Genomic DNA, 22742 nt, shown 5'->3' with positions numbered 1-22742 from the left:
AATAAAATATAATTTAAAAAAAAAAGAAACAAAAAGAGCGATGGAAAAATGGAAGAATATCCTTTGCTCATGGGTAGGAAGATTCAATATTATGAAAATGACAATACTACCAAAGGCAATTTACATATTCAATGCAATCCCAATACAAATACCAATTCCATTCTTCAACAGGTTTGAAAAGGCAATCTCAAATTTCATTTGGAATGGAAAGAGGCAGTGAATAAGCAAAGCAGTCCTTAAAAAGAGGAACAAGGTAGGAGGCATCTCACTCCCTGATTTCAAATCCTACTACACTGCCATGGTGGTCAAGATAGTGTAAGACTGGTACAATGATAGACACATGGAACAATGGAATAGAACTGAGAACCCCGAAATCAGCCTTTCTACCTATGGTCAACTGATTTTTGACAAGGAGATGAAATCAATTAAGTGGGGAAACTTTTAAATGGTGTTAGTAAAATTGGGAAACTATCTGCAGAAAACTCAAGCAAGATCCACACCTCACTACATACACAAAAACCAACTCAAAGTGGATCAAGGACCTAGGACTAAAACCAAGGACTATAAACTTCATTAGAGAAAAGCTTGGAAGAACTCTAAAACCCCTAATCCGCAACATAAACAGTCTTCCAAGTATCCTGAGATGAAGGGTATCTTTAAAGAATCAAATCCCTATGCACATCCAAAAACTTCTCCAACGGATAAAAAGGGAAGCCACAGACTGGGAAAAAATATTTGGTAATGTCATTTTGATAAGGGACTTATATATAGAATTTATACAATACTCGAGCACCACACCAAAATAAACAACCCAATTGCAGGATGGGCACAGGATATGAACTTTACCAAAGAAGACATTCAGATGGCAAAAAAAAAAAAAAAAAACCCACATGAAGAAATGTTCAGAATCCCTAACTGTAAGAGAGATGCAAATGAAAACAACCATGAGATATCATCTCATGCCAATTAGAATAGCAAAATTCAACAAGGCAGCAAATAACAAATGCTGGTGATGTTGTGGAGAATTCACTGTTGGTCGGAGTGTAAAATGGTGCAACCACTATGGAAGGCAATATGGTGCTTTCTCAAAAAGCTGGAAATCAAAATACCATTTGACTCAGCAGTTTCACTACTGGGAATATACTCAAAAGAACCCAGAACTGCCACCCAAGCAGGTATATACATAACCATGTTTATTGCTGCTTTGTTCACAATAGCAAAGAGTTGGAAACAACCCAAGTTCCCATCAACAAATGAATTGATAGAGAAGCTGTGTTATATTCACAAAATGGAATACTATGCAGCAATGAAAACCAAGGAACTCATAATATATTATAAAAAAATGGATGACCCTGGAGGACAATATGATGAGTGACATATATCAGTCACAAAAGGACAAATACTGCCTTGTGCCCCTGTTGTAAAGCGGGACTGACATAGGAGTTGAGGGGAAACTAAGAGGGGATGAATAATGAATACTGCATTGAAACAGATGAGAGAGAAGACTGTTTAGGAAGAATATATGATTAGGTATTATTTTCATGAAAAGTATCCAGAATGGAAGCTACATAGTGAAGTGGACTGGGGGGAGGGGAGATTGTATACATATGGAATACATTTTTTTCTCTCTTACCTTTCAAAGAGAAATGCAAACTGGGGGGGGGGAGGGGTCGTCAGGGAGGAAAGTGTGCAACTACGAATGAATGGAAGTCCAAAGTCTCTGTATACTTTCATGACAATAAATTTAAAAAAAAGATATGTTGACTTTAGGAAAACCTCCAATATTATAAGCTACTTGTCATTGCTTAGAACACAGTGTAGTCATTATTGTTGCTGTTTTAGATGCCGTTGAGTTGAGTATGACTCATAGTGACTTTAAGAATTATAGATCTGAATCTTGCTCTATCCTGTGTCATTCTCATCCTCTCTGACAATAGTTGAGCCTCTCTGCTAATCCATCTTATTAAGAGTCTTCTTCTTGTTTGTTGACTCTCCATCTTTTCAACCATGATGTCTTTTCCCAAAAAATGTCCCCATGTAACATACCCAAAGTACATGAGAAGACGCTCTTCCATCCTTGCCTCTAAGGAGCACCCCGACTGTACTTTCTCCAAGTCATATTTGTCTGGCCTTCTGTCAGTTCATGAGATATTTATCCCTCTCCAACACCACAACTCAAAGGCATAGCTTCTTCATCTGCCATCTTTATTCATTGTCCAACTCTCAAATGCAAAACAGTTAACTGAAAAGACTATGGCTTGAATTAGATTCACCTTAGTTTTTAATCTGAAAATTTAAGGAATTCTCCTTAACACTGTGGAGGGGCCTTGGGCAGTAGGTTTCCCCAGTGCAATGTGTCTTTTGATTTCTTGACTTAATGATCTTGTGGCCCTTAAAAGAGGGTGTCTCCCCACATTTTGTAGATGTTATTCTTAGGTGCCATAAGGTCAAGTATGTAGTGACTCTATGAACAGCCATCCTGAAACCTGCTCTATCTTGTGCCATCATCATCATCATCTTTGAGATACTAGAGCCTGCTGCTGAAGATATAGAGTCAATCCATCTCAATTGGGATGTTCGTCTCCTTCGCTGACCATCTTTCCAAACATGTTGCCCCTTTCTAAGAAAAGCCTTAGTTACATGTTCAAAGTATGAAAGAAGCAGCTTTGTCGTCCTTGGCTTCAAGGAGCACTCTGGCTGCACCCTCACCAGGACATATCTGTTTGTTATTTTGGAAGTCAAGGGATATTCAGTACTTTTCTCCAGCACCATAATCAAAGACATCAATTCTTCTGTCATCCTTATTCACAGCACAAATCTCTGATGAGCACAGGTGATTGAGAAGACCATGGCCTGAAACAGGAACTGCCTTAATCTTTAAACTGACATCATTGCTGTTCAGTGTTTTGGAGAGATCCTTGACTGCTGGTACCAAGAGTGTTGATTTTTGATCCAAGCAAGGTGAAATCACTGACAACTTCAATCTTTTCTCCATCATAATGTTGACTGTTGGGCCTGTGGCGAGTATCTTTATATTCTTGATATTGAGATGTAATCCATAATGAAGGCTATCATTCTTTATATTCTGCAGCAAATGTTTCATGTCCTCCTCACTTTCAAAAAGCACAATTGTGTCATCAGCATAACGTAGGTTATTGATGAGTCTTCCTCCTATCCTAAGGAAACTATAAATCAAAGAGTTAAACTATTTAATCCAGGTACTAACAACAACACAACAACAAAAATCAGCTAGTGGCAGAGCTGCACTTAAACTCTGTCTGGACCCCAAGTCCTGTGTATTATCTTGTTGGACCTCCCAGACTCAGATTGTCTGATGTTGATTGTGGGTTTTCTACCAGTAGTCCTCTTTCTGTCCAGTGACCAACACCACTGAGACTTTGAAGGAAAGAGGACAGACCACCTATCCTTATCTCCATATAAGTCTCCTTATAGTCCCATAAACTGCTCCACAATATAGCTAGTCCTTCACTTGGCTGACCACCTATGTTAATATCATGTCCCTACATTTTACTTTCATACTATCAGATTTTATTTTATGGCCCAGAGACTTTGAAAGCAAAACAAAATCTATGACTTATAGCTGATAAAGCATATAAAAATACAGATAGTCTATATCTTGATTAGAACCAGGACTGATGATAAACAATGAAGAAGATTTATAACTTAGTAAAGACAGAGTTGAGAGCAAGGCCATCACAAAGATGTAGAACATTTTAGTACTTTCTGTAAAGGACTATAATATAGATGCATATGATATAAACAGAGGCTTAAAGAGTTCGCATGAGTGTACCCAAGGTCATACATCAGGTAAATGTAGAGTGAGGATTTTAATTAATTTCAGATTTCAGGACTTAGAAACACAGTATAGGTTATGATGGATTTTGAAAGGGAGGCTCATGTCTCCAGAATAGTATTAAAAAGATAAAGGGGATGTTTTGGAGCAGAGACACTATACAATCATAGTTACTTTAGAAAAATAATTCTAGCAGTGGAGAAGCAGAAAGTGCGAGGCTGAGGGAAGAGGTTTTGAGGCATCCATTTAGGAGGCTGTTGACATGATGATAGTTACATATACACAGGGTTTGCTTTCATACATTTTAAACTGTAGATGAGGGAGCAAGTAGAAATATCTACAAGATATATATGAGGTAGAGATGCAGAAATTTCTAGAAAGTGAGCATTGGATTAGCTCTAGAAGTTCATGAGGTTACACAGGTCTGGAAGTAGGAGAAAAGGGTTAGGAGGCTAAGGAATAATCTTGGATCTGGAATATTCAGAGGGAAGAAGAGAAATTTGTGATTTTTAAGGAGATAGGAGAACCAACCAGAGGAGACGTCAGTGTACTGACTTATACTAGCTGATATGAAAACTTAACAGTGGATACTGGAATTCCTCTTACGGGATGGAAATGTGTTATGAAAAACTTTGATAAGCTCTGAGGGCGAGGAAGGTAAAAGTGAAGATGTGGATAGCAGAAGGCAAACAGGAGAGCAAGTTAAACTTGCTCTGCACTCAAAATGAAGAATTTGAGCTTGGTGGAGGAGAGTAGGGAGGGGTAGGGAGAGGAAAACGGAGTGTTAGCTGAGGAACTTGGTGGAGCAGCTGAAGTACTTTTAAAGAAAAGGGCTTTTTAAGTGCATTGCTCTTCTGAAGGCTTCATAGTTTCCTCAAATCTTGACTTTTGTTTTTCGTTGCCACTGAGTCAATTCTGACTCATGGCAATGCCATGTCTGTAGCACAGTCTGTAGTGTAGAACTGCTTCTTAGGGCTTTCAAGGCTGTGATTGTTCAGAAGTTTTGCCAGACCTGCACGAAATCCTGGTATGAATGTTAGGGAAAATTGAGAAAAAGTGGAGACTGGGTTGGTGAGCGGTAAAATAGAAACTGAAGATACAGATATCACCTATCATCAATGGCCTGAGAATTAAAACAAAGAAAAGCTCCCTGCCATTGATTCCATTGTGACTCAAGATAACCCTTCATTTTATAAGGCTCTAAATCTTTACATGAGGAAACGGCTCACCTTTCTCTTTCAGAGTAGTTGGTGGGTTTGAACTGCTAACCTTTTGATTAGCAGCTCAATATGTAACAGTCTCCCACCTTCTGACAACATATGTGCCACACAAAATCTGTGAAAGCTTCAGGAAGGCATGGATTTCCATGAGGATGGGATGGGGCTATAGCCAATTTTATCCAAATCTTAAAAAGACGTTTTGACTCCTCCAGCTCACATCTGTGGAACAACCTTATGATGGAAGACTTCTTATTAAATATTTATTCTTTCTGAGTGAGCTGAATATGTTAGTAGATTTTATATGAATAAACAGGAGCAAGGAAGCCCTCAATGAATAGGATTAGAGATTTAGTGGGCTGGACGGAGAGCTTGGATTTTAATAGAGCTTTAAGACATGTAGTACATGAACCCTACTAGGGCAGGCTGCCCAACTGCGAGTCATTAAATTGCCTGCTGAAGAACATCTCTAGGACTTTTCTTGTCTCTTTGTTCATAAGTAATCGTTTCTTAGAAAGCCTTGCCAATCTCCAAATGTCCTCCTGAGCTAGAAAGATCTGATCCAACAGACAGGGTAGTTTTAAACAAAGGAGTCAGAGGTCTCCTAGACCTGTTCTCATAGCTTTCTGGAGCCTCTGTGTAGGTTTGTAATTTTTTTGAAGTTAAGCTTGGGACAAAGGGGTCAAGAAGCCAAAGCACTGAGCAGGCTCCTATGGCTGAAGTATTGAAGCCAAGGCACCTCCCTAGTCTCTCTACTTTCTCGCCAGAGATTGATGAGACATTTCCTCTTATTAATTTGTATAAACTGCAGACAAGAGGTGTGTGCATGTGTGTGCCTGTTAACATCTGTGAGCAATTGGGAATTCTGGCTCACACTGAGAGAAACATTTGATAAATGTTGTGAAGGCACCTAGTTTAAATCCTCCCAAAGTTGATGATTTCTTAAATTCAACACAACAGAATGACTGGGTGTGTAGTCTGTAGGGAGCTGAGTTGCTAACCCAAAGGTGGTGTCTCTCTGGTGGATTGAACCCAGCAATGGCTTTAAAGGGGAAAGTCAGGAAATTTTCTCCTACGTGATTTATCGCTTCCAAAACCCGACTGGCGAGTTAACTCCAGGTGCTTCTGACTCAACTGTGATGAGTTGAGTTTGACTTCTTCCTATCCACTTATCTCAAGATAAAAATCCTCTCTGGTTCATCCAGAATGCCCAAAGAAACTTAAAAAAGAAAGATAAAAAAGTAGAAACCCTTTCTCACCCTATCTCCACCCTCCAAAAACCCAACTTTCTCTGTTGCCTCGTTTTCTACTGTAATCAGTGGATAATATGACATGTATTACTAGCCCTCTATGGGAATGTATGAAATATATGAGTGTTACTAAGCCTCTACTGAACCTATGTTTTTATCTACAAATGCTAATATGCATTAGAGAGTTCAGACATTATTTGAAATCTTCTATGATTTTTCCCTAACCATTTAAACTACCAAAATGGTCATGGCATTGTCAGGATAACTCAAAGAGAATTAATACACACAGAGGAGAAGAAAATTTGTGTAGGCCTATACTTCTTAGAACAACAACAAAAGGCATCACAGTAAAGACCATTGCTTCTCCTGGCTTCTCCCTTTTATTTCCCGGATTGATGAAAACTTTCCTGACTGTTGTTACTAAAGACTTCCCTGATGACTGTTACTGAAACTTTTGGCAAAGAAGACATTATCAGTGATTATTTTTTAAAACAATCAGTGATTCAACAGCTTTTAGCAGTCTTGGAGGGGCTAATAATATTTTACTGATTTTTAACTTTTATATATATTGTTGGGTTTGTAATGAGCTTTAGACTCCAGCAGATATTGCTCCAATAGAATGTTCTCCCTCAGCCTACCTCCTTTTATTTTCTTTTTTACTGCATTCGCTGAATAAAATCTCTTTTCTTCACTACTGCACCTTTGTGGTAATGTTCCCCTCTGACAAAATTTAGGATGAGATCCAAGGATATAGAAATATATGGGCCATGCACTGTATTTGTGTGAGTGCTACTCTGAGTCTCAAACATATTTAAATAACTTCCCTTGTATTCTTCATGTCTTTTCTCCACCCATGTAAAAATGTTTATATCTTACTAGCCAACAGTAACAAGTAACTGGATAAGCTTATTTAGTTACAGAGTTGCTGTCAATATTCTGTGTCAGTGACAGGACTGGAAGTTGGCATCGTAGAGGATGGCAGTGGACACAGACTTTTCCTTGTTAGCAAATTTCACTGAAGTCACCAGATGTCCTTAATCTATTCCATTTCCCAGGCCTGTCTCTTAACATTTCTCTAGAGCCCTCACGCAATAGCGTCTAAGTTCCTGGCACATTTACATAATTGTCATCACCATACTCTCTGGCTCTCGTCTCAATAGTTATTTTTCTCCAAGGTGTTTGTGATCAGTAAAAGAAATGGTGCATGTATCACTACAGACAAAAATACAGGTGATCATTTAGATTATAGATGGAGGGTCAGCAAAAGAAAGGCCCTCAATGAGTTGGAGTGACACAGTGCCTGCCATAATGGGCCTGAGCAGGACGGAGCTCATGAGGATGACACAGGATAGGGCCAGATTCAGATCTGTTGCTCATCGGGTCGCTAGGAGTTGTAGTAGCCTTTATGGCAATTTACAACTTTTAACTTTTATCAATTCCAATTTTCTTATGCATCAGTTTTTGTGTAGTGGGATTCCCTAAACTTGTAGTGAATGAAATTGGTTTATTAGGGGAGGCATCCTTACTGTGCAGAACAACACTGATTTATTTAAGTAAACACAATCATCATCATAAAAGGATTCACTGAACTCTGGGTTGGACAGTCATTGTGCAAACTGATCTGGCAGATGTACAGAGATTGCATTCCAGATTACATATTGAGGCACTGATTATCCAAATGAAACTCCAGGGGCACCTTAGGTAGATGCAGTACAATGAATTAAGGAAGGAAACAATTAGTCACAATTGCAGAAACCAGCTCACTACAAAACGAAAGACTGCATCCAACCAGCAGCCCATTTCCTGCAGCACACAGGGAGTCTCAGTGACAGGTTAAGAAAAGACAAACATGACTACTTCTGTAAACAAATAAGGGACGGATCTTCATTTTAAATTACAAAAATGACTTTATTTAATTTCTTTTCTTATGCACTACATAGCCAAATGACATTAGGACTTTTGAACATGAATTTACATTAAGACAACTTTCAAGCATTGACAGTCTTCGAGTTTGCCAGTATTTGACACAATCTGAACACGCAATGAGGATGGGACTGATGTGGTGAAAAAAAAAAAGTGTGAAACCGTTCACTAGAGATTAGTAAAGAAGCAAAAGTAAGTCTGTTCTTCCTCTGCTTAGTGGAGAATCCACCCCAGCAGGTAAGCGAAAATACAAAGACAAAGGAAAACTGGGAGAGCGCGTGGGCATGAGGTTCCAACTCCAATCAAATGTCTACCTTGGAGGCAGAATCAGGGATAGGGAAGCAGAGAGGTATTCAGAAAAAGAAAAAAAAAAAGAAAAAAAGATACCACATAAACAAACAAGCATAAAAGCTGTTATTTAATATGACCAAGAAATTAAGTTGCCCAAAGTTACACATCCTTTTCCAAGGTCTTCCTGACAAAAATGAAATTCCTTGAGTGGGGAGGGAGGGCAAGAGATGGCACAGCCACTTGCTTCTCCAAATAAATGTAATTTGTGGATATCTATTTTGGAAGGCAAGGGAACTCTGGTGGCTTACTGTGTAAGGAGTTGCACTGCCAACCCAAAGGTAAGTGGATCTAATCCACCACTGGCGTGGCAGAAGAAAGGTGTGATTTCCTGCCTCTGAAACCCCACTGGAGGGCCAGTGATGAGTTGATTCTGACTCAATGGCAATGAGCTTGACTTTCTGGCTTTGGGAGGCTGACATCAAATTGGATCAGAAGTATGTCACTGAGGTCTAAGTTCGAAAAGTTAGGTCTGGCTGAGATTTCCCAAATTTTCCTAAAATGTTTCTGAGTAGACAAGATGGGAAAATCCTATAGTCCCTTGAGGCAGTCTGCTTTCCAACAACCGTCCTGTTCTGAAAATTATTTTGGAAGATAAGTATGGAACTCTACTCTGAATTACTGAAATCCTGCCCCAAATGTGAACTGTTTGAATGGCACCATCTCCTTCAGGATTATAGGAGAATCTTAGCTCACTATGGATGTAAATTTTAAAAACAAATTTTGTAGTTAACTTTATCTTACTTGTTCTAAGACTGTGGGACTACTTACTAGTATTGATCAGTACTCCTAATGGTTACCATGATGATATATTGTGACTACTCATCATTTAGAGAAATCTATTATTACTGTTTGTCATGAACTTAGTGTGAAATTCGCTTAGAGAGTGAAAGAAACTTTAAATTTTTATGCCTCTCTATTAGCAATAATAAGATAGCATGCAGAAAGAATTTAAGACTTCCCTCATCCCCAAGTAACCCAGAGAAGATTTCAGGTTATTTAATTTCCATAAAGTGAGCTCAAGAGCCAGGCAAGGAGGCATCTTTAAAAGGAGAAGATCCTAACAGCAGTGGTGTTTCCAAGCCTTTCTGTGAAAGCAGTGCCTGCTGCATGGATACCATGTAAATTTTTGAAACTCACTGAAATAGCTACATGGGAAATGCAATGACAGTGAAAACAGTAGGTGAACAGAAAAACAATTTTGTAACTGCAAGTATCAGATATGACTATGTCACAAACTTCACACTGATGGTGCCTGATTAAAACAAAACTAAGCCTGAAATACAGAACAGGACACTATACTAATTTTCTGAGCTGTGACCTTCTCAGATGGGTTCCACTAGGATATACTTATACACTCTGTTTCTACCAGACCATCACCAGACAATTGCTTGTTCCACAGGTAACCATTAAAACTGACCAAAAAGATTATCCATATGGACTGCAAACAGCCATGGAAGTTATGAATAAAATATGGTGCTTTTATATTTACATAAGCAGTTTCTCGTGGATCCTATAAAGGCTGACATAGACAGCTGTTCCATTTTAGCAAGAGCACTTGTAAAATATAGAAAGTGATTAGGTAAATACCCTCTATACACTGAGCTTTTAAGTTAAAGTATGTTAGAAAAGTGAGCAGTTCATTTACCTGAGTTTCTTGTTTAAAGGCTAAGTAGTAATTGAATGCTTCTTACGTAAAAGTGTGAACAAAAAGCGACACAGTTAAAAAAGGGCCAAAGTCAGGAAATTTAGACTCAGAATTAAATTTGAGATTTGAGGATTTTTATAAAATCTAATAGAAACATTTATGAAGCTTCTGTTTTAGTTAACATGAAGTCAGAAAATTATCCTGATCTGGATGGTATTTAAAATTTAAGTTATGGGTCAGTCTGTAAAATCATTAAAAAAATTAAGTTAAATTCTTTTAGAATTAGCTACACGTGATAAAAGCCAGTAAATTAGTAACTTTAGTTATAAGTCCCTATGAGATTATCAGTTAATCACCAGATAAAGATTTCAGCATAAGTAAGATGTTTAACCTGAATTGATTTCCTCTGGAGGATGACATAGAAAATAACTATAAATTTTATCCAGAAAAAGAGTGCACCCAGTATACTACCAGCAGCTGTCTCAGCTTACTTGTCAACAGGGTATTTTTGCCATGCTCAGCCATGGACAATCTGCCAAGATTTTTGTGTTTGTTTAAAACAGACAGGGTTATGCTTCTAAATACAACACATTGTTCATAATCAGGACCCCAACTATAATATTCTGGAAACGAACATTTTATCATACAAGAAATTGGGCCATCTTACTATTTCAAATATACTTAGTTAATTTTTAGGAATAAATAGATCAGCTAAGAGAAATGACCATTCTTACATTTTAAATTTACAGAATTGTGAAACACTTTGGTCTACAAGACTGAATTATCAAACAACCAAATGGCTTCTCTTTCCCTAATCCTTCTCTCCATGTTGTATCATGAAATTTAAAATACGACGGAGGTGCATCTGCTGAGTTGCCCCTACATTTGCATTCTGTGTATCAAAGTGGCACTGAGCAAAGAACTTAACCAGGATCACAGAGCAATTATTGAAAACAGCAAATTTGTTAACTCCCAGATTCTCTTATTTTCATTTATGAAGTCACAAAAAGTTTCTTAGATCAGATAAGCCCTCTGAAAAAGGTCAAGTGGATTCCATACCTAACACAAAGTCCCTACGATCAGTAGTACTGGTCTTGGATTGAGGTCACATATGTGTATTTCACTTTATTGTTCAATAGAGCTTAACAGTCAGTGAAAAATTTCCCCAAGACCCACATTATGTACGATTTGAAACATTCTGCTATCAGGCTGAAGTTACCGCTAAGTGACAGCCACATAGCAATGTATTCACTGTCTTAAAAAAAAAACCCCAAAACAAAAACAAAAACGACCCAACAAAATGTAACAACCAAAACCATGTTAGAGACATGTCAGAACCATGTTAGAGCATTCTAGACCTTGTATCATTAGCATTCTTGGAATGGCCAGGTTTCAGAAAAATCATTAATATATCTAAGTAGATTACTTTGAGCAACAGGCAGAATTTGAATAGATGATCTCTGCCACAGTGATCTGAGGGAAGGCGAGCGAGCCCGAGTGGAGTGCATCATCTCTTAAAGCTTTACTAGTGAATTTTTCCCAACCTATGGACTCACATATCAAGATGATTAAATTAATCAAAGAACAGGCTCCTAATTCTATAAATTTTAAATTTAATTATTTAATAGAATATGAAAAGAAATCTAGTATCTCTAAGGTTACTCACTAATACTATGTAACAATATCGAGATAAAGGAGGGAGGGAAACCTCTGTGTATGGTTTTAAATATTTTAAAAATTCTGGTAAAATGCAAATCAGTTAAATGATAGATGTTCAATTTCAGCATGCCCATCATTGAAGAGTATTATCACAAGCTCTTCACCTAAGGATAAGTGTAATTATGAGATAATATAATTTAGGGTTCTGTTGCAGGTAGGGGGGAAAATTAAAAGCAATATTCCATGACAATGCACTTATGTGAATTTACAATCCACAAATGTTTTCTGTGCAGAATGAAGGACTTGGCCAATGGAGAAGGCAGCTGGTATTAAAATAATTAGCACAGATTCCTTGGTATACAACATACAATGAAAACAAAAAATTAAAGAGTCTGTATAGGTAGGTGTAAATGAGTGAACAATGACCTTGGCAAAATATCTTCATTTTTTTAAAAACACCAATAACATGCAACTGAAAATTCCCTCCATTTCACAATAATAAACTGGAAAAAACCCACCAAAACAACCAAAAAACCAAACAAAAACCATAACAATATAAAATATCAGATGGAACCATCTGTTTCTGCCAGTAGAAAACAACAGATAAATTAGGTTCCAGGACAAATAAAACTTTAAAGTTTTAAAACTGAAAAAAAGACAAGAAAATTTTTATTAAAAATATACACACTCCTTATGCAATCTCATGTACATTTTGCTTTGTGTTAAAAAGGGAAAAAACCAAAACCAAAACAAAACCCCAATGAAAACAAAACTAAACCAAAAACAAAATAGGAAAGGCATTAAGACTACCTACTTATTTATACTGTATTTGGTAGTAGCATGTTTCAGTCAAACTTTAAAGAAAAAATAAGTTATTCAGTTTTCATTTGCTCCCGGATATCAGAAGGCAGAGTTTCAAATAAAGCATCTTCAACAACTAAACCAGCTCGCTTCAGAGAGCGACAGTCACCCAGTTCAGGGGGGAGGATTTCAAAGTGATTGCCTTTAACGTCTAAGTAGGAGAGGAAAACTAAGTTTCCAATTTTTGGCGAAAGTACGGATAGGCTGTTTTTCCCAATCTTAAGAGTTTTCAGTTTCTTGCAGAAATAAAGTTCATCTGGGAGGCTCTCCACTTTGTTACAAGTGATGGAAAAATACTGTAAACTCTGTAGAACTCCTATTTCGGGTGGGATAAATCGAATGTCATTGTAGGATAAATCCAAGTATCGGATTTTGTTGCATAAGAAGAGGTGTGAAGGCAGCACCTCTATTTTGTTGTGACTGAAAGACAGACGCTCTAGGCTGGTGAGTTTCTTTATGTGTTCTGGGATATAGGTGATGCTGTTATGCCACAGTTTTAGCACTGTCAATTTCCGTAGATGCTGAAAGCTAACAATTTCTTCTATGGACTTCAGATTATTTTCTTTCAGGTCCAGTTCCTGAAGGCTAAGCAGGCTGAAGACAGCATGGGGAATTCGCTCCAGGTCACAGTGGACCAGTTCAAGCTCTGTCAGATTGACCATCTTCTTCAAGTTGTTGAGCATCACCAGCTTCGTGCCATCGTTATGTATGCACATCTTCTGGAGATGGCTGGAAACATCGACCACCGCCTGAGGAATTTTGGACACATTGCTTTTGATGGAGAGAATTTTAAGGCTTTTGAGATCCCGCAGGGACTCAAGGGTAACATTTCTGGAAATATCGTGACTCAGGGAGCCCACTAGGTAGAGCTCTTCCAGATTCCGGAGTCCGTACATCCAGGGCGGCAGCTCCCTCATGTCGTCAAACTTGACACTCAAGACCTTGAGGTTCTCCTTCAGGAAAGACAGGGCTGCACTGTGGATTTTGACAGAGCACTGGTGCAAGGAGAGCTCCTGCAGATTGTCGAGCTGTGCAATCGTGGCTGGGATCATTACATTCTTAATGATTTCAAGTTTTAGAGACTGGAGCTCTGTGATTTCAAAAACAGTGTCTGGAAGGCCAGAGAGCATGATAAGAGGCAATTCCAGTCGGTTATGAGCATTTGTCTGCAGCTTTTGCCTCAGTTTATCAGCAGTCCACTCATTATTTAAATTCAACTGCTTTAATTTGTTTTCACTGACTTCAGATAGGAACACTGCAAATCTCTTGGAGTAGAGAGGGTCATACTGATCTATCATATGAAGCATAAAAGCAAAGTCATTTTTCACGTCTGGAATGTCATCAATTCCAGTCTCTTGCCGGACATATTCAAAAGAATACTCCCTTAGAGAACGGTAGAACAGCCAGTATAAGGTATAAAGGCACGTCAATCCATATATAGATACAAAGCACAGGTAGCAAAAGGAAAGTTTTGAGAACAAGTGTGCCATGGTATGGTTGCAAGAAAAGTTCCTGTATCCAGTCATGTCTTGGATGTCAACGTTACAGTCCACTGTAAACTGAACTTTGGAAACCAGAGCGCTGTTATATGCAATGATGATCAGGAATTTGATAACCTTGAGTACAGTCTGGCGAACATACATGGCATACAGGATATCACCCTCTTCCACGTGCAGCCTGAACTTCTTCACCTTCTCAAATAAGGCCTTGGCTTGCTCACCTTCCTTTTTATCCAGGGCCCCTGCCGTGGACTTGTCAACCACAAACTTCTCAGGGATTGACTTTAAAGACTGAGAGTTGACTAAGCTGCCTTCTGGGCCAGACTGGATGGTGTTGGATCTGTTCATGTTGTTCTTTCTGTTGTCCTTTTCTTCTGAGTCTTCCCCTGACACTTCAGACAAAGCCCGTGTGGTCCAGGGAGAGTCAAAACACTTGCCCAGGATTGAGATAAAATGTTCTATTTTAGAGCTGGATCCAGGAAATTTAAACCAAAAGTTACTGCAGAGCATGAAGACCAGGGTGTGGATGAGGACGAGGTAAGGGAAATACTTGGCATACCAGTGGAGGGCTCGCTCATAACACATCTGGTTTATAAAACTGTACTGCTGAAGGTCTAGATCGGTCTTCAACCCTTTCATTTCCACAGTGGCAGGGTTAGCAGCAGATGGCTTGGGTGGAGGCAATGGGGTGGTACTGGGAAGTGCATGGGAGACATTTGAAATGGAAGAATGGTTCTGTGATGGCTGCACTCTTTTCGGAAGGCAGATGATCTTATCCTGCATGACCTGAAATATAGAAATATTTCAAATTATATTACTCAAAGAGCTTTCATAATTACATTAGCACCAAGACAACAGCAATAACATCCAATAAATGTCCATTTCCTCTGCCTGGAAAATACAACTTTCAATTCAAGGACCAACATCTTATTCTTAGCCCACTATGCTAGAAAAATATCTAAGTCGGTACAGGACACGGCACACAGAAGATTTGTATTGGGACACAGAACAAACCACAGCAAAATAAATATTTAGGGAACACTCATGAATTTCTCATGAGAGTCTGAAAGAGTCATTGGTCTGGGAAGTATGTCCTTTTATCAGACTTCTTTTTTAAATTGGAAGCCCTCCAAGATTGTGTCATTAGTTTGCATATGAGGAATAAAAGTGTTAGAAGGAGGAAGTAATGGAGAAACTCTCATCTCCATAATCTCCTCTTTTCTTTCTACACATTTCCTGGATTATATGCATTAACAGTTATGGCCTTTATATAAAATGAATTTTATTAACCTTTTATAAAAAATCATTTCTTCAGAGGAGGAGAAAGAGAAAGAACACAGAACTGTTAAAAAAGAAAATAAGTCTAAATTTGCTATTTTTCCACTCAGCATAGTCATTCCATGAAGAGCTCCATCAAAGTTTCACTTAATTGGAAATAAGCTCTAAGAATGCCCAACAGTCTCATAAGGTATTTATTTAAGGAAAAAAAAAAAAGATGGGGAGATTATACCTTAAGCCAATCTGGAGGAATTATAATCCTTTCTGCCCCAAATTTATGAAAGTCAAACTATTTAAACAATAATCAAACAGCACAGACCAGTAATAATAACCAAGGAGTTGAGAGCAATGATGTATTGAGTTAACACTGGTATCTTAAAATGTAAACTGGCTAGCAACCCAGAGTATCTAGTGATTCTTGAACAGTGATGATACAAGCCTCTTTCTACACAGAAACAGAAACTGAGCCCATTGAAAAGTGGATTGCTATCGCAAGGGGATGTGCTCACAAACTGCTGACAATGGAGAGAGACAACCAAACAGAATAGAGAGCTGACAATGCAGAGGAGCATCCAACACTCAGCAAAGTGTCCAGTGGAGAGTTGGACAGCCAATCCAAAGTAGTTTGGATCCCCCAACTGCTCCAAGGAAGAAAGATGGGCAATCTTCTCCTGTGCAGTTTATAGACCCTAAAAACCCACTGGAGGGTCAATTAAGTTGGTTCTGACTTGATGGCAAGGAAAGCAAGCACATATTTGATGAGGAGATAAATGAATCCAGAGCTAAGACTACTCCTAGTTTCAATATACACACATATCACAGTACAGTGATACTTCTCCCAGGGATGTAAATAAGCATAGTGATTACAGTAATGGCAGAAGCAAACTTTCATTATATATTTCCAGCCCTTTAAGAGTTTTTTAGATATGAAGTCTTTCAATTGCTACATTAACCTTATGCAGCAGGTATTCTGCATATTTTCATTTTAAAGATGAGAAAACCAAGCATAGCAAAGTTAAATAACTTGCTTAATAGACCTAAGCCACCAGACCTATACCCCACAATTCTTAGTTTATTTCTAGGCTAAAACCATAAGGACCCTAATTTGAAAAGACTATGTTTCCCTAGAAGATTCATAAAGTTCTGTCTTCAAAGATAAAGGAGGAAAGAAATACTTTCTGAAAATAAGAGCAAGTTGGGAACAAATGAGTTTGCATTCAGAAGGTTTTGTAGCTATAGGGGTGTGAGAACTAAGTCTTCAAATTGTTTTATCACTTGTGTACAATATACATTAAAGAAGCAGAGTATTCCCATCAATTTATATATCTTTTTTTATATATATGCTTATTGATATATTATCTGTATTATATATATGTGTGTGTATGTATGTGTGTGTGTGTGTGTGTGTGTGTATATATATATATATAAAACATATTACATTAAAATTGTTGAGTCCCTGGGTGGTACAAACTGTTAATAGTTGCTAATCAGAAAATTCAAGGTTTGAGTTCATCTAGAGGAGCTTCAGAAAGGAGACCTTGCACTTTAGTTCCAAAATAGCAGCTGTTGAAACCCTACAGAATATAGTTCTGTTCTGAAACACAGGTAGTCACTACTAGTGAGAATGGACTTGATAGCAACTGATTTATTTATTACTGTATATTGAGGGTACCATGGACTTCTAAGAAAACAGACTGATCCTGGAAGTGTTAAACCAGGCAGCTCCTTGCAGGCAAGGATTCTGAGGCTTCGTCTGACATACTTTGGTCATGTTTTAAGGAGAGCCTGGTCCTTGGAGAAGGAGGGTGGAGGCAAGGCACAGGAGGGGAAGGCCCTCTATGAGGTGGATTGATTCAGTGACTGGGATAATTGGGATGGGAGTGTCAGAGACAGTGCGATTGGCACAAGGCAGAGCAGAGTTTAGGGCTGTTGTACATAGGATTGTTATGAGACACAAGCGACTCGACGGCACATAACAACAATAACAATCCATAAAGTAATGAAATCTCTTGTAACGTAGTGGTTAAGGAACTGCACTTGCCAACTCAAAGGCAGGCAGTTTGAATCCATCAGTTGTTCTGCAGAAGAAAGATGGGCAATCTCTTCCTGTTTGGTTTACAGCCTCTTAAAAACTACTGAGGATCAGCTATGAGTCAGTTCCAACTTAAAGTCACATGATAGGAACAAAAGCATCCACAAAGTAAATATGTCCACATGTCAAATATTGGTAAGACTTATTTTCCCCCCCCTGCCTTTAAGTTTAAAGTAAACATAAACAAAAGATCCTTTTGTTTTTCTTATACCTCACTGGAGCATCTTCCATATTTCTTGGAGGGTCCAGCACCTGACTTTAGAAATGACTGGAGTAGAGAAAGTAGTAAAGGCTAGACAAATGCAAAATTATCCTAAAGGGACATAAAAAGAGAGCAGCTAAGAAATTCTGTGTCTGAGATCCTGTTGCAGGTGATTCCTCATTTGTGGCCTCATTTTCCAAAAATCTGTGAAGTCAAAGGTGGAGGCAGGAAACCCACAGGGAAAAGGCATGTTTCCCAGAGCACTTCCTCTAAGAGTGACACCTCTGAGCTAATATGTTAACATGACATTGTTAATAGTGTGATGAGAATACAAAGAAGTGTGTGAAACCAAGTTCCCTTAAGAAGTAAAAGAGCAGACACCTTCTTAAGGTGCTAAATCCCTGCTAAGCAGTCAGGTGGGCTGCTATCCGTCTGCCCAACCTCTCCCCAAGGCTTGCTCTGATGGAAGATGGTGGACTTCTGGGACTTCATTGCTTTATGGGAATTAGGTTATACAATGCACCAGGATGCCCAGATGAGGGGCAAGCAGAGGCTGAACTCTTTGCTCAATTGTGTGCCCCTGTGTCTGTGTCAACACGGTGGGGTTTTTAAAATATTTTCAGAAAGGACAGTACTGGCCAGCATCAGTGCTATAGAGGTAAGAGGTATTCTCCTCATTCTACAAAAGAAGAGACTGATCTAGGTTCAGAGAACTTGAGCCACGTTCACATAGCTGGGAAATGGCAGGGCAAGTATTTCAATGTGTCTTCTGTTTTCCTAGTGTCATTTACTACTCTACCATGTCTTCTCATTTTACAAAGGTTTGGGTAGATGTAGACTAGACCAATCTATGAGAGTAATACATAGTTGATTATCTGAAATGTCTTTTGGTTTTCTCATTTTCTCTTTCAGATTCAGTGAAGTAACAACTTTTGAAATGTACCTACTTAAATCTCAGAGGGATAAAGGCTATTATCTTTTCCAAAAACTGTTGACTAATCAGAAATGATAACTGAGTATAAACAATATTGGAATTTAATAACTCAGAACAATAATTCATGGTGCTGAAGAATAATAAGATTCCAGCAGTGAGGCAGCTAAGAGTAGGGTTCTAAAAGAATGTGAAGGAAGGTGTCTAGTTCAGGATTATGTAAAAGAACACGGCAACTAAGAGAGTGGGTAGAAAGGAGCCCAACAGTAAACAGTATGAAGAGTTAAACAGCAAAACAACTACAGAGGGAGTAAATTATCCCACATATTTAAGTTTAATAGAAACCTTATTTATTTATTTTAGAAACCTTACTTCTTAATGACAACATTAAGATGAACTGGGAAAAGTACCACTGTTTTCAAAAGAATATTCTCAAAGGGAAAGAACTTTGACAGCTTCCTTAAAACAAAAAACAAAAACGCCTTATCCATGTAAATAATAGCAGCTTGTTAGAACATAAGAATGGTTCAATATTTTCTTAGAATTTGCCTAATTAAAGCTGTATCTACCTCTCTTTACATTTATCTAGGAATTTAATTAGGGGACTCTGCAGGCCTAGAATGTAAGGAGTTTCACTACCAATGCAAAGGCAGGTGGTTTGAATATGCCAGTTGAACCTTAGAGAGAAAGGTGGGAAATCTCTCATGCAATTTACAGCCTTTGAAAACTTGCTGGATAGTCAGTCAGCTGTGAGTGGGTTCCAACTTGATGGTAAAGAGACTTGAGTTTGTAGAATAAAGTCTGTAAAGCCTGCAAACAAATTTTAAAAGGCTAACTACTAGATTCTAGGCTGCTGGTACTGGGCTGAGAAAATGTGTTTTAGGTAGATAGAGAGAGAAAAACTTCCCTATCCCTCTTCCAGGGAGCTCTGGTGGCCTATGGGTAAGAAGCTGCGCTGCAATCCCAAAGGCATGCAGTTCAAATCCACCAGCTGACTCATGGAAGAAGGATGTGCAATCTCCTCCCACGTTACTTACCGCCTCTGAAAACCTGCTGGAGGGTCAGCTATGGGTCGGTTCCATCTCAATGGCACACAACAACAACAACCCTGAGTTTCAGACCACCAGATCATAACATAAATGGCAGAAGTGCGAAGAGCATTTCCTTTCAGAGGCAACCCTCACATGATCTTTGGAAGATAAAGATTTGAAAGTACAGCTACATAGTATGCCTGTGGTATGATGGAGAAACTGGAGGGAGGAAAAAGAGGGTAAGGGAGAAAATACTTATTTAGAAAAGAAAGACGAACAAGAGAACACAATCCAGAGAATATTAAAGTAAGGAAATTTACTTTCATCATAGCTGTTATGAGAATTCTTCTTACAATGAAGTCATCCGTGATAAAGAAAATACCTCAGTGTGTTTTGGAATGAAAAGGAGAGGGAAAGAGAAGAAGCTGAGTCAGTCACTGGCTCCAACGGTCAGGTGGTGCTAAGACAACAAGGAGGCAACTCAAGTACCCGTCCTAGACTGGAATGGATAGATCTGGAGGAGGTGAAGGTCAGTCTGTAGAGAGAAGAGGAACTAGGAGTGAAGAAGTAGTTAAAGGAACTTGGCAAAAGCTAGAGTTGGAGCATATGCTCATTTCTATTTTGAGACGTAAATAACCTTCTATCTCTTCAAACCTTTATAAAATCTGCTATACACTCATGAACAAATTATAGAGAAATCATATAGACAACATTTCATGCTTGGATCAAATATACAGATAAGAGACCTGGGCTGAGCTGGGTAAATGTGATTTCAGGACAACAGAGCTTGCTTCAGGGGGACTAAGACCACCAAATCATGGTAGTGTGTTGTTGTTAGGTGCCATCAAGTCGAATATGACCCACAGTGACCCTATGAACACAGATCTGAACCCTGTCCTATCCTGTGCCATCCTCATCATCTCTGACACTGAACTCATTGCCGTAGTCATTGTGTGAATCCATCCCGTTAGGGGTCTTCTCTTTCACTGACCTTCTATCTTACAAAGCATGATATCCCTTTCCAAGCAATAGCCTCTTCAAACAACACATCTAAAGTATGTGAGATGAAGTTTCACCATCTTTGCCTCCAAGAAGCATTCTGGCTGCACTTTTCCCAAGATATATCCGTTTGGTTTTTTGGCAGTCCATAGGATATTCAGCACTATTCTCCAACACTGCAACTCAAAGTCATCAATTCTTCTTCTGTCGTCCTTATTCATTATGCAACTCTCAGATGTATAGCAACTGACTGAAAAGACTATGGTCTGAATGAGGCACACTTTGGTCTTCAAACTGGTAACATTGCTCTTAAATATTTTAGAGAGGTCCCTCATAGGAGATTTGCCTAATGTATCTCCTGACTGCTGGTACCGAGGGTGTTGATTGTTGGTCCAAGTAAGATGAAATAATTGACATTGTCAATTCTTTCTCCATTTATCATGGTGTGGTAGAAAATAAAATAACTCCACACACCAAGTTCATTATGTGGAAATTAAAGCTTTCCTTCTTTGTTCAGTTCAGATGCCATCTGACTATGCACCAGGTGCCACCAAGAGCTAGCTCAGAAGTCCACATGACCCACTCCACATCTGGCTGACACTCTCAACTGCTCATCTGGGCCTTAACATTTGCTGGAATGACTCAGATCTTATAGGAAACACCATACATTCAATAATAGTTTTAATATCTCTGTCTGTCTGTCTGTCTGTCTGTCTGTCTCTCTCTCTCTCTCACACACAGAGACACACACACACACAGACACAAAAAGACACTCTCTCACACACACACACACAGACAGAGAGACTAAGTGAGACACAGAGAAAGAGAGACAGAGACAGAGATAAAATACTAAGGAAGAGATGATGCCTATTATAAGAATGGGGTGGGGTGTGTCCCAGTATGGAGCTTCCATGATCCAAGGGGATATGCTACCCTGCAGGGGAAACAGATTCACTCTTACCAACTAGGAAGCATCGTCTAAGGCCCAGGATCCAGAGCTTTCATTGGCTCACTGCGCAACAGTGACAGATCACACCAAGCTCAGCACTAGGCCCCTAGGTGGTTCCTTCTCGACCAGTTCCCATTCATTAGCATCAAGTGTACTCCAGCTCTCAGAAACTCTGAACAAAAGGCCAAACAAATCACTTTCTGCATTTCACAATTAAAAAAAATCTGCAAACTAGTTCCATGGAAACAAACTGGGAGCTTTTGGGGCCATGAGAACCTTCCAGAGGGTTGTTTAACTCTTAAGAGAAGTCAGTGAACTAGTCTTCTCAAAGTCTTAAAGAGCTGCTAAGATTTAGCTATAAAATAGAACAAAACCTTCAAGTATTCACAAAAGGGAAAACACAGCATGCATATAAAAAGAGTTAAAAAAAATTGTTCCAAGACTAATGATATCTAGGTGGTGTTAGCTAATGTTACAATCTAAGAGTAAGAATTGGAAAGATACTCACTAAAATGTGAATTTATAAAACCTCACATGAAATCATGTTGATATAAAATGACATCTTCTTTTTGGAGGGAAAAAAAGAATCTCAGCTTCTTTAGTTTAACAGCCAGCTGAAATTGACAGAATTTTTTGCTTTTGATTTCCACAGGATGTACTTTTTCTCCTCCACTAAGTTAGAAATTCAAGCTTTCTTGAAAAAAAAAAAGAAAGAAAAGAAACAGCCTGTCAAAATCATGCCCTGAAATGCTACTAACTTTTAGGGAAAGAAATAGAACATTTAAAGTAATAATAAAGGAATTTTAATAGTAAAGTTTATATTATCAAGAAAATGTATTTTTACACAGACACAGGTATACTTTAATGAATACTGAAGTGCCTTGCATGATCATTGTGTAATTATGGCTTTTTATAACAACAACAACAATAACAATAATAAAAATAATAATAATAATAATAATAATATTGTTGTTGTTGTTGTGTGCCGTCGAGTCGTTTGCGACTCATAGCGACCCTATGCACAACAGCCCTAAACCCTGC

General features: G+C 38.5%; 1 protein-coding gene across 1 annotated transcript in view; it reads right to left on the bottom strand.

The window, feature by feature from the left end:
• Positions 1-12690: 12690 nt before the first annotated feature.
• The window catches only part of LRRC8C (leucine rich repeat containing 8 family, member C), a 54063-nt gene continuing 44011 nt past the window's right edge, over positions 12691-22742 (bottom strand). The window contains exon 2 of the mRNA XM_006898951.1: positions 12691-15005. Within this exon, the coding sequence (XP_006899013.1) occupies positions 12732-15005 (2274 nt within the window). The 3' untranslated portion in view covers positions 12691-12731. The remainder of the gene's footprint in view (positions 15006-22742) is intronic.

The sequence above is a fragment of the Elephantulus edwardii genome, unplaced genomic scaffold, assembly GCF_000299155.1.
Source record: "Elephantulus edwardii isolate Elephantulus edwardi_28Jun2011 unplaced genomic scaffold, EleEdw1.0 scaffold00242, whole genome shotgun sequence".
Taxonomy (NCBI): domain Eukaryota; kingdom Metazoa; phylum Chordata; class Mammalia; order Macroscelidea; family Macroscelididae; genus Elephantulus; species Elephantulus edwardii.
Note: the sequence above shows the minus strand (reverse complement) of the source record. Positions and strands in the feature narration are given on the sequence as shown.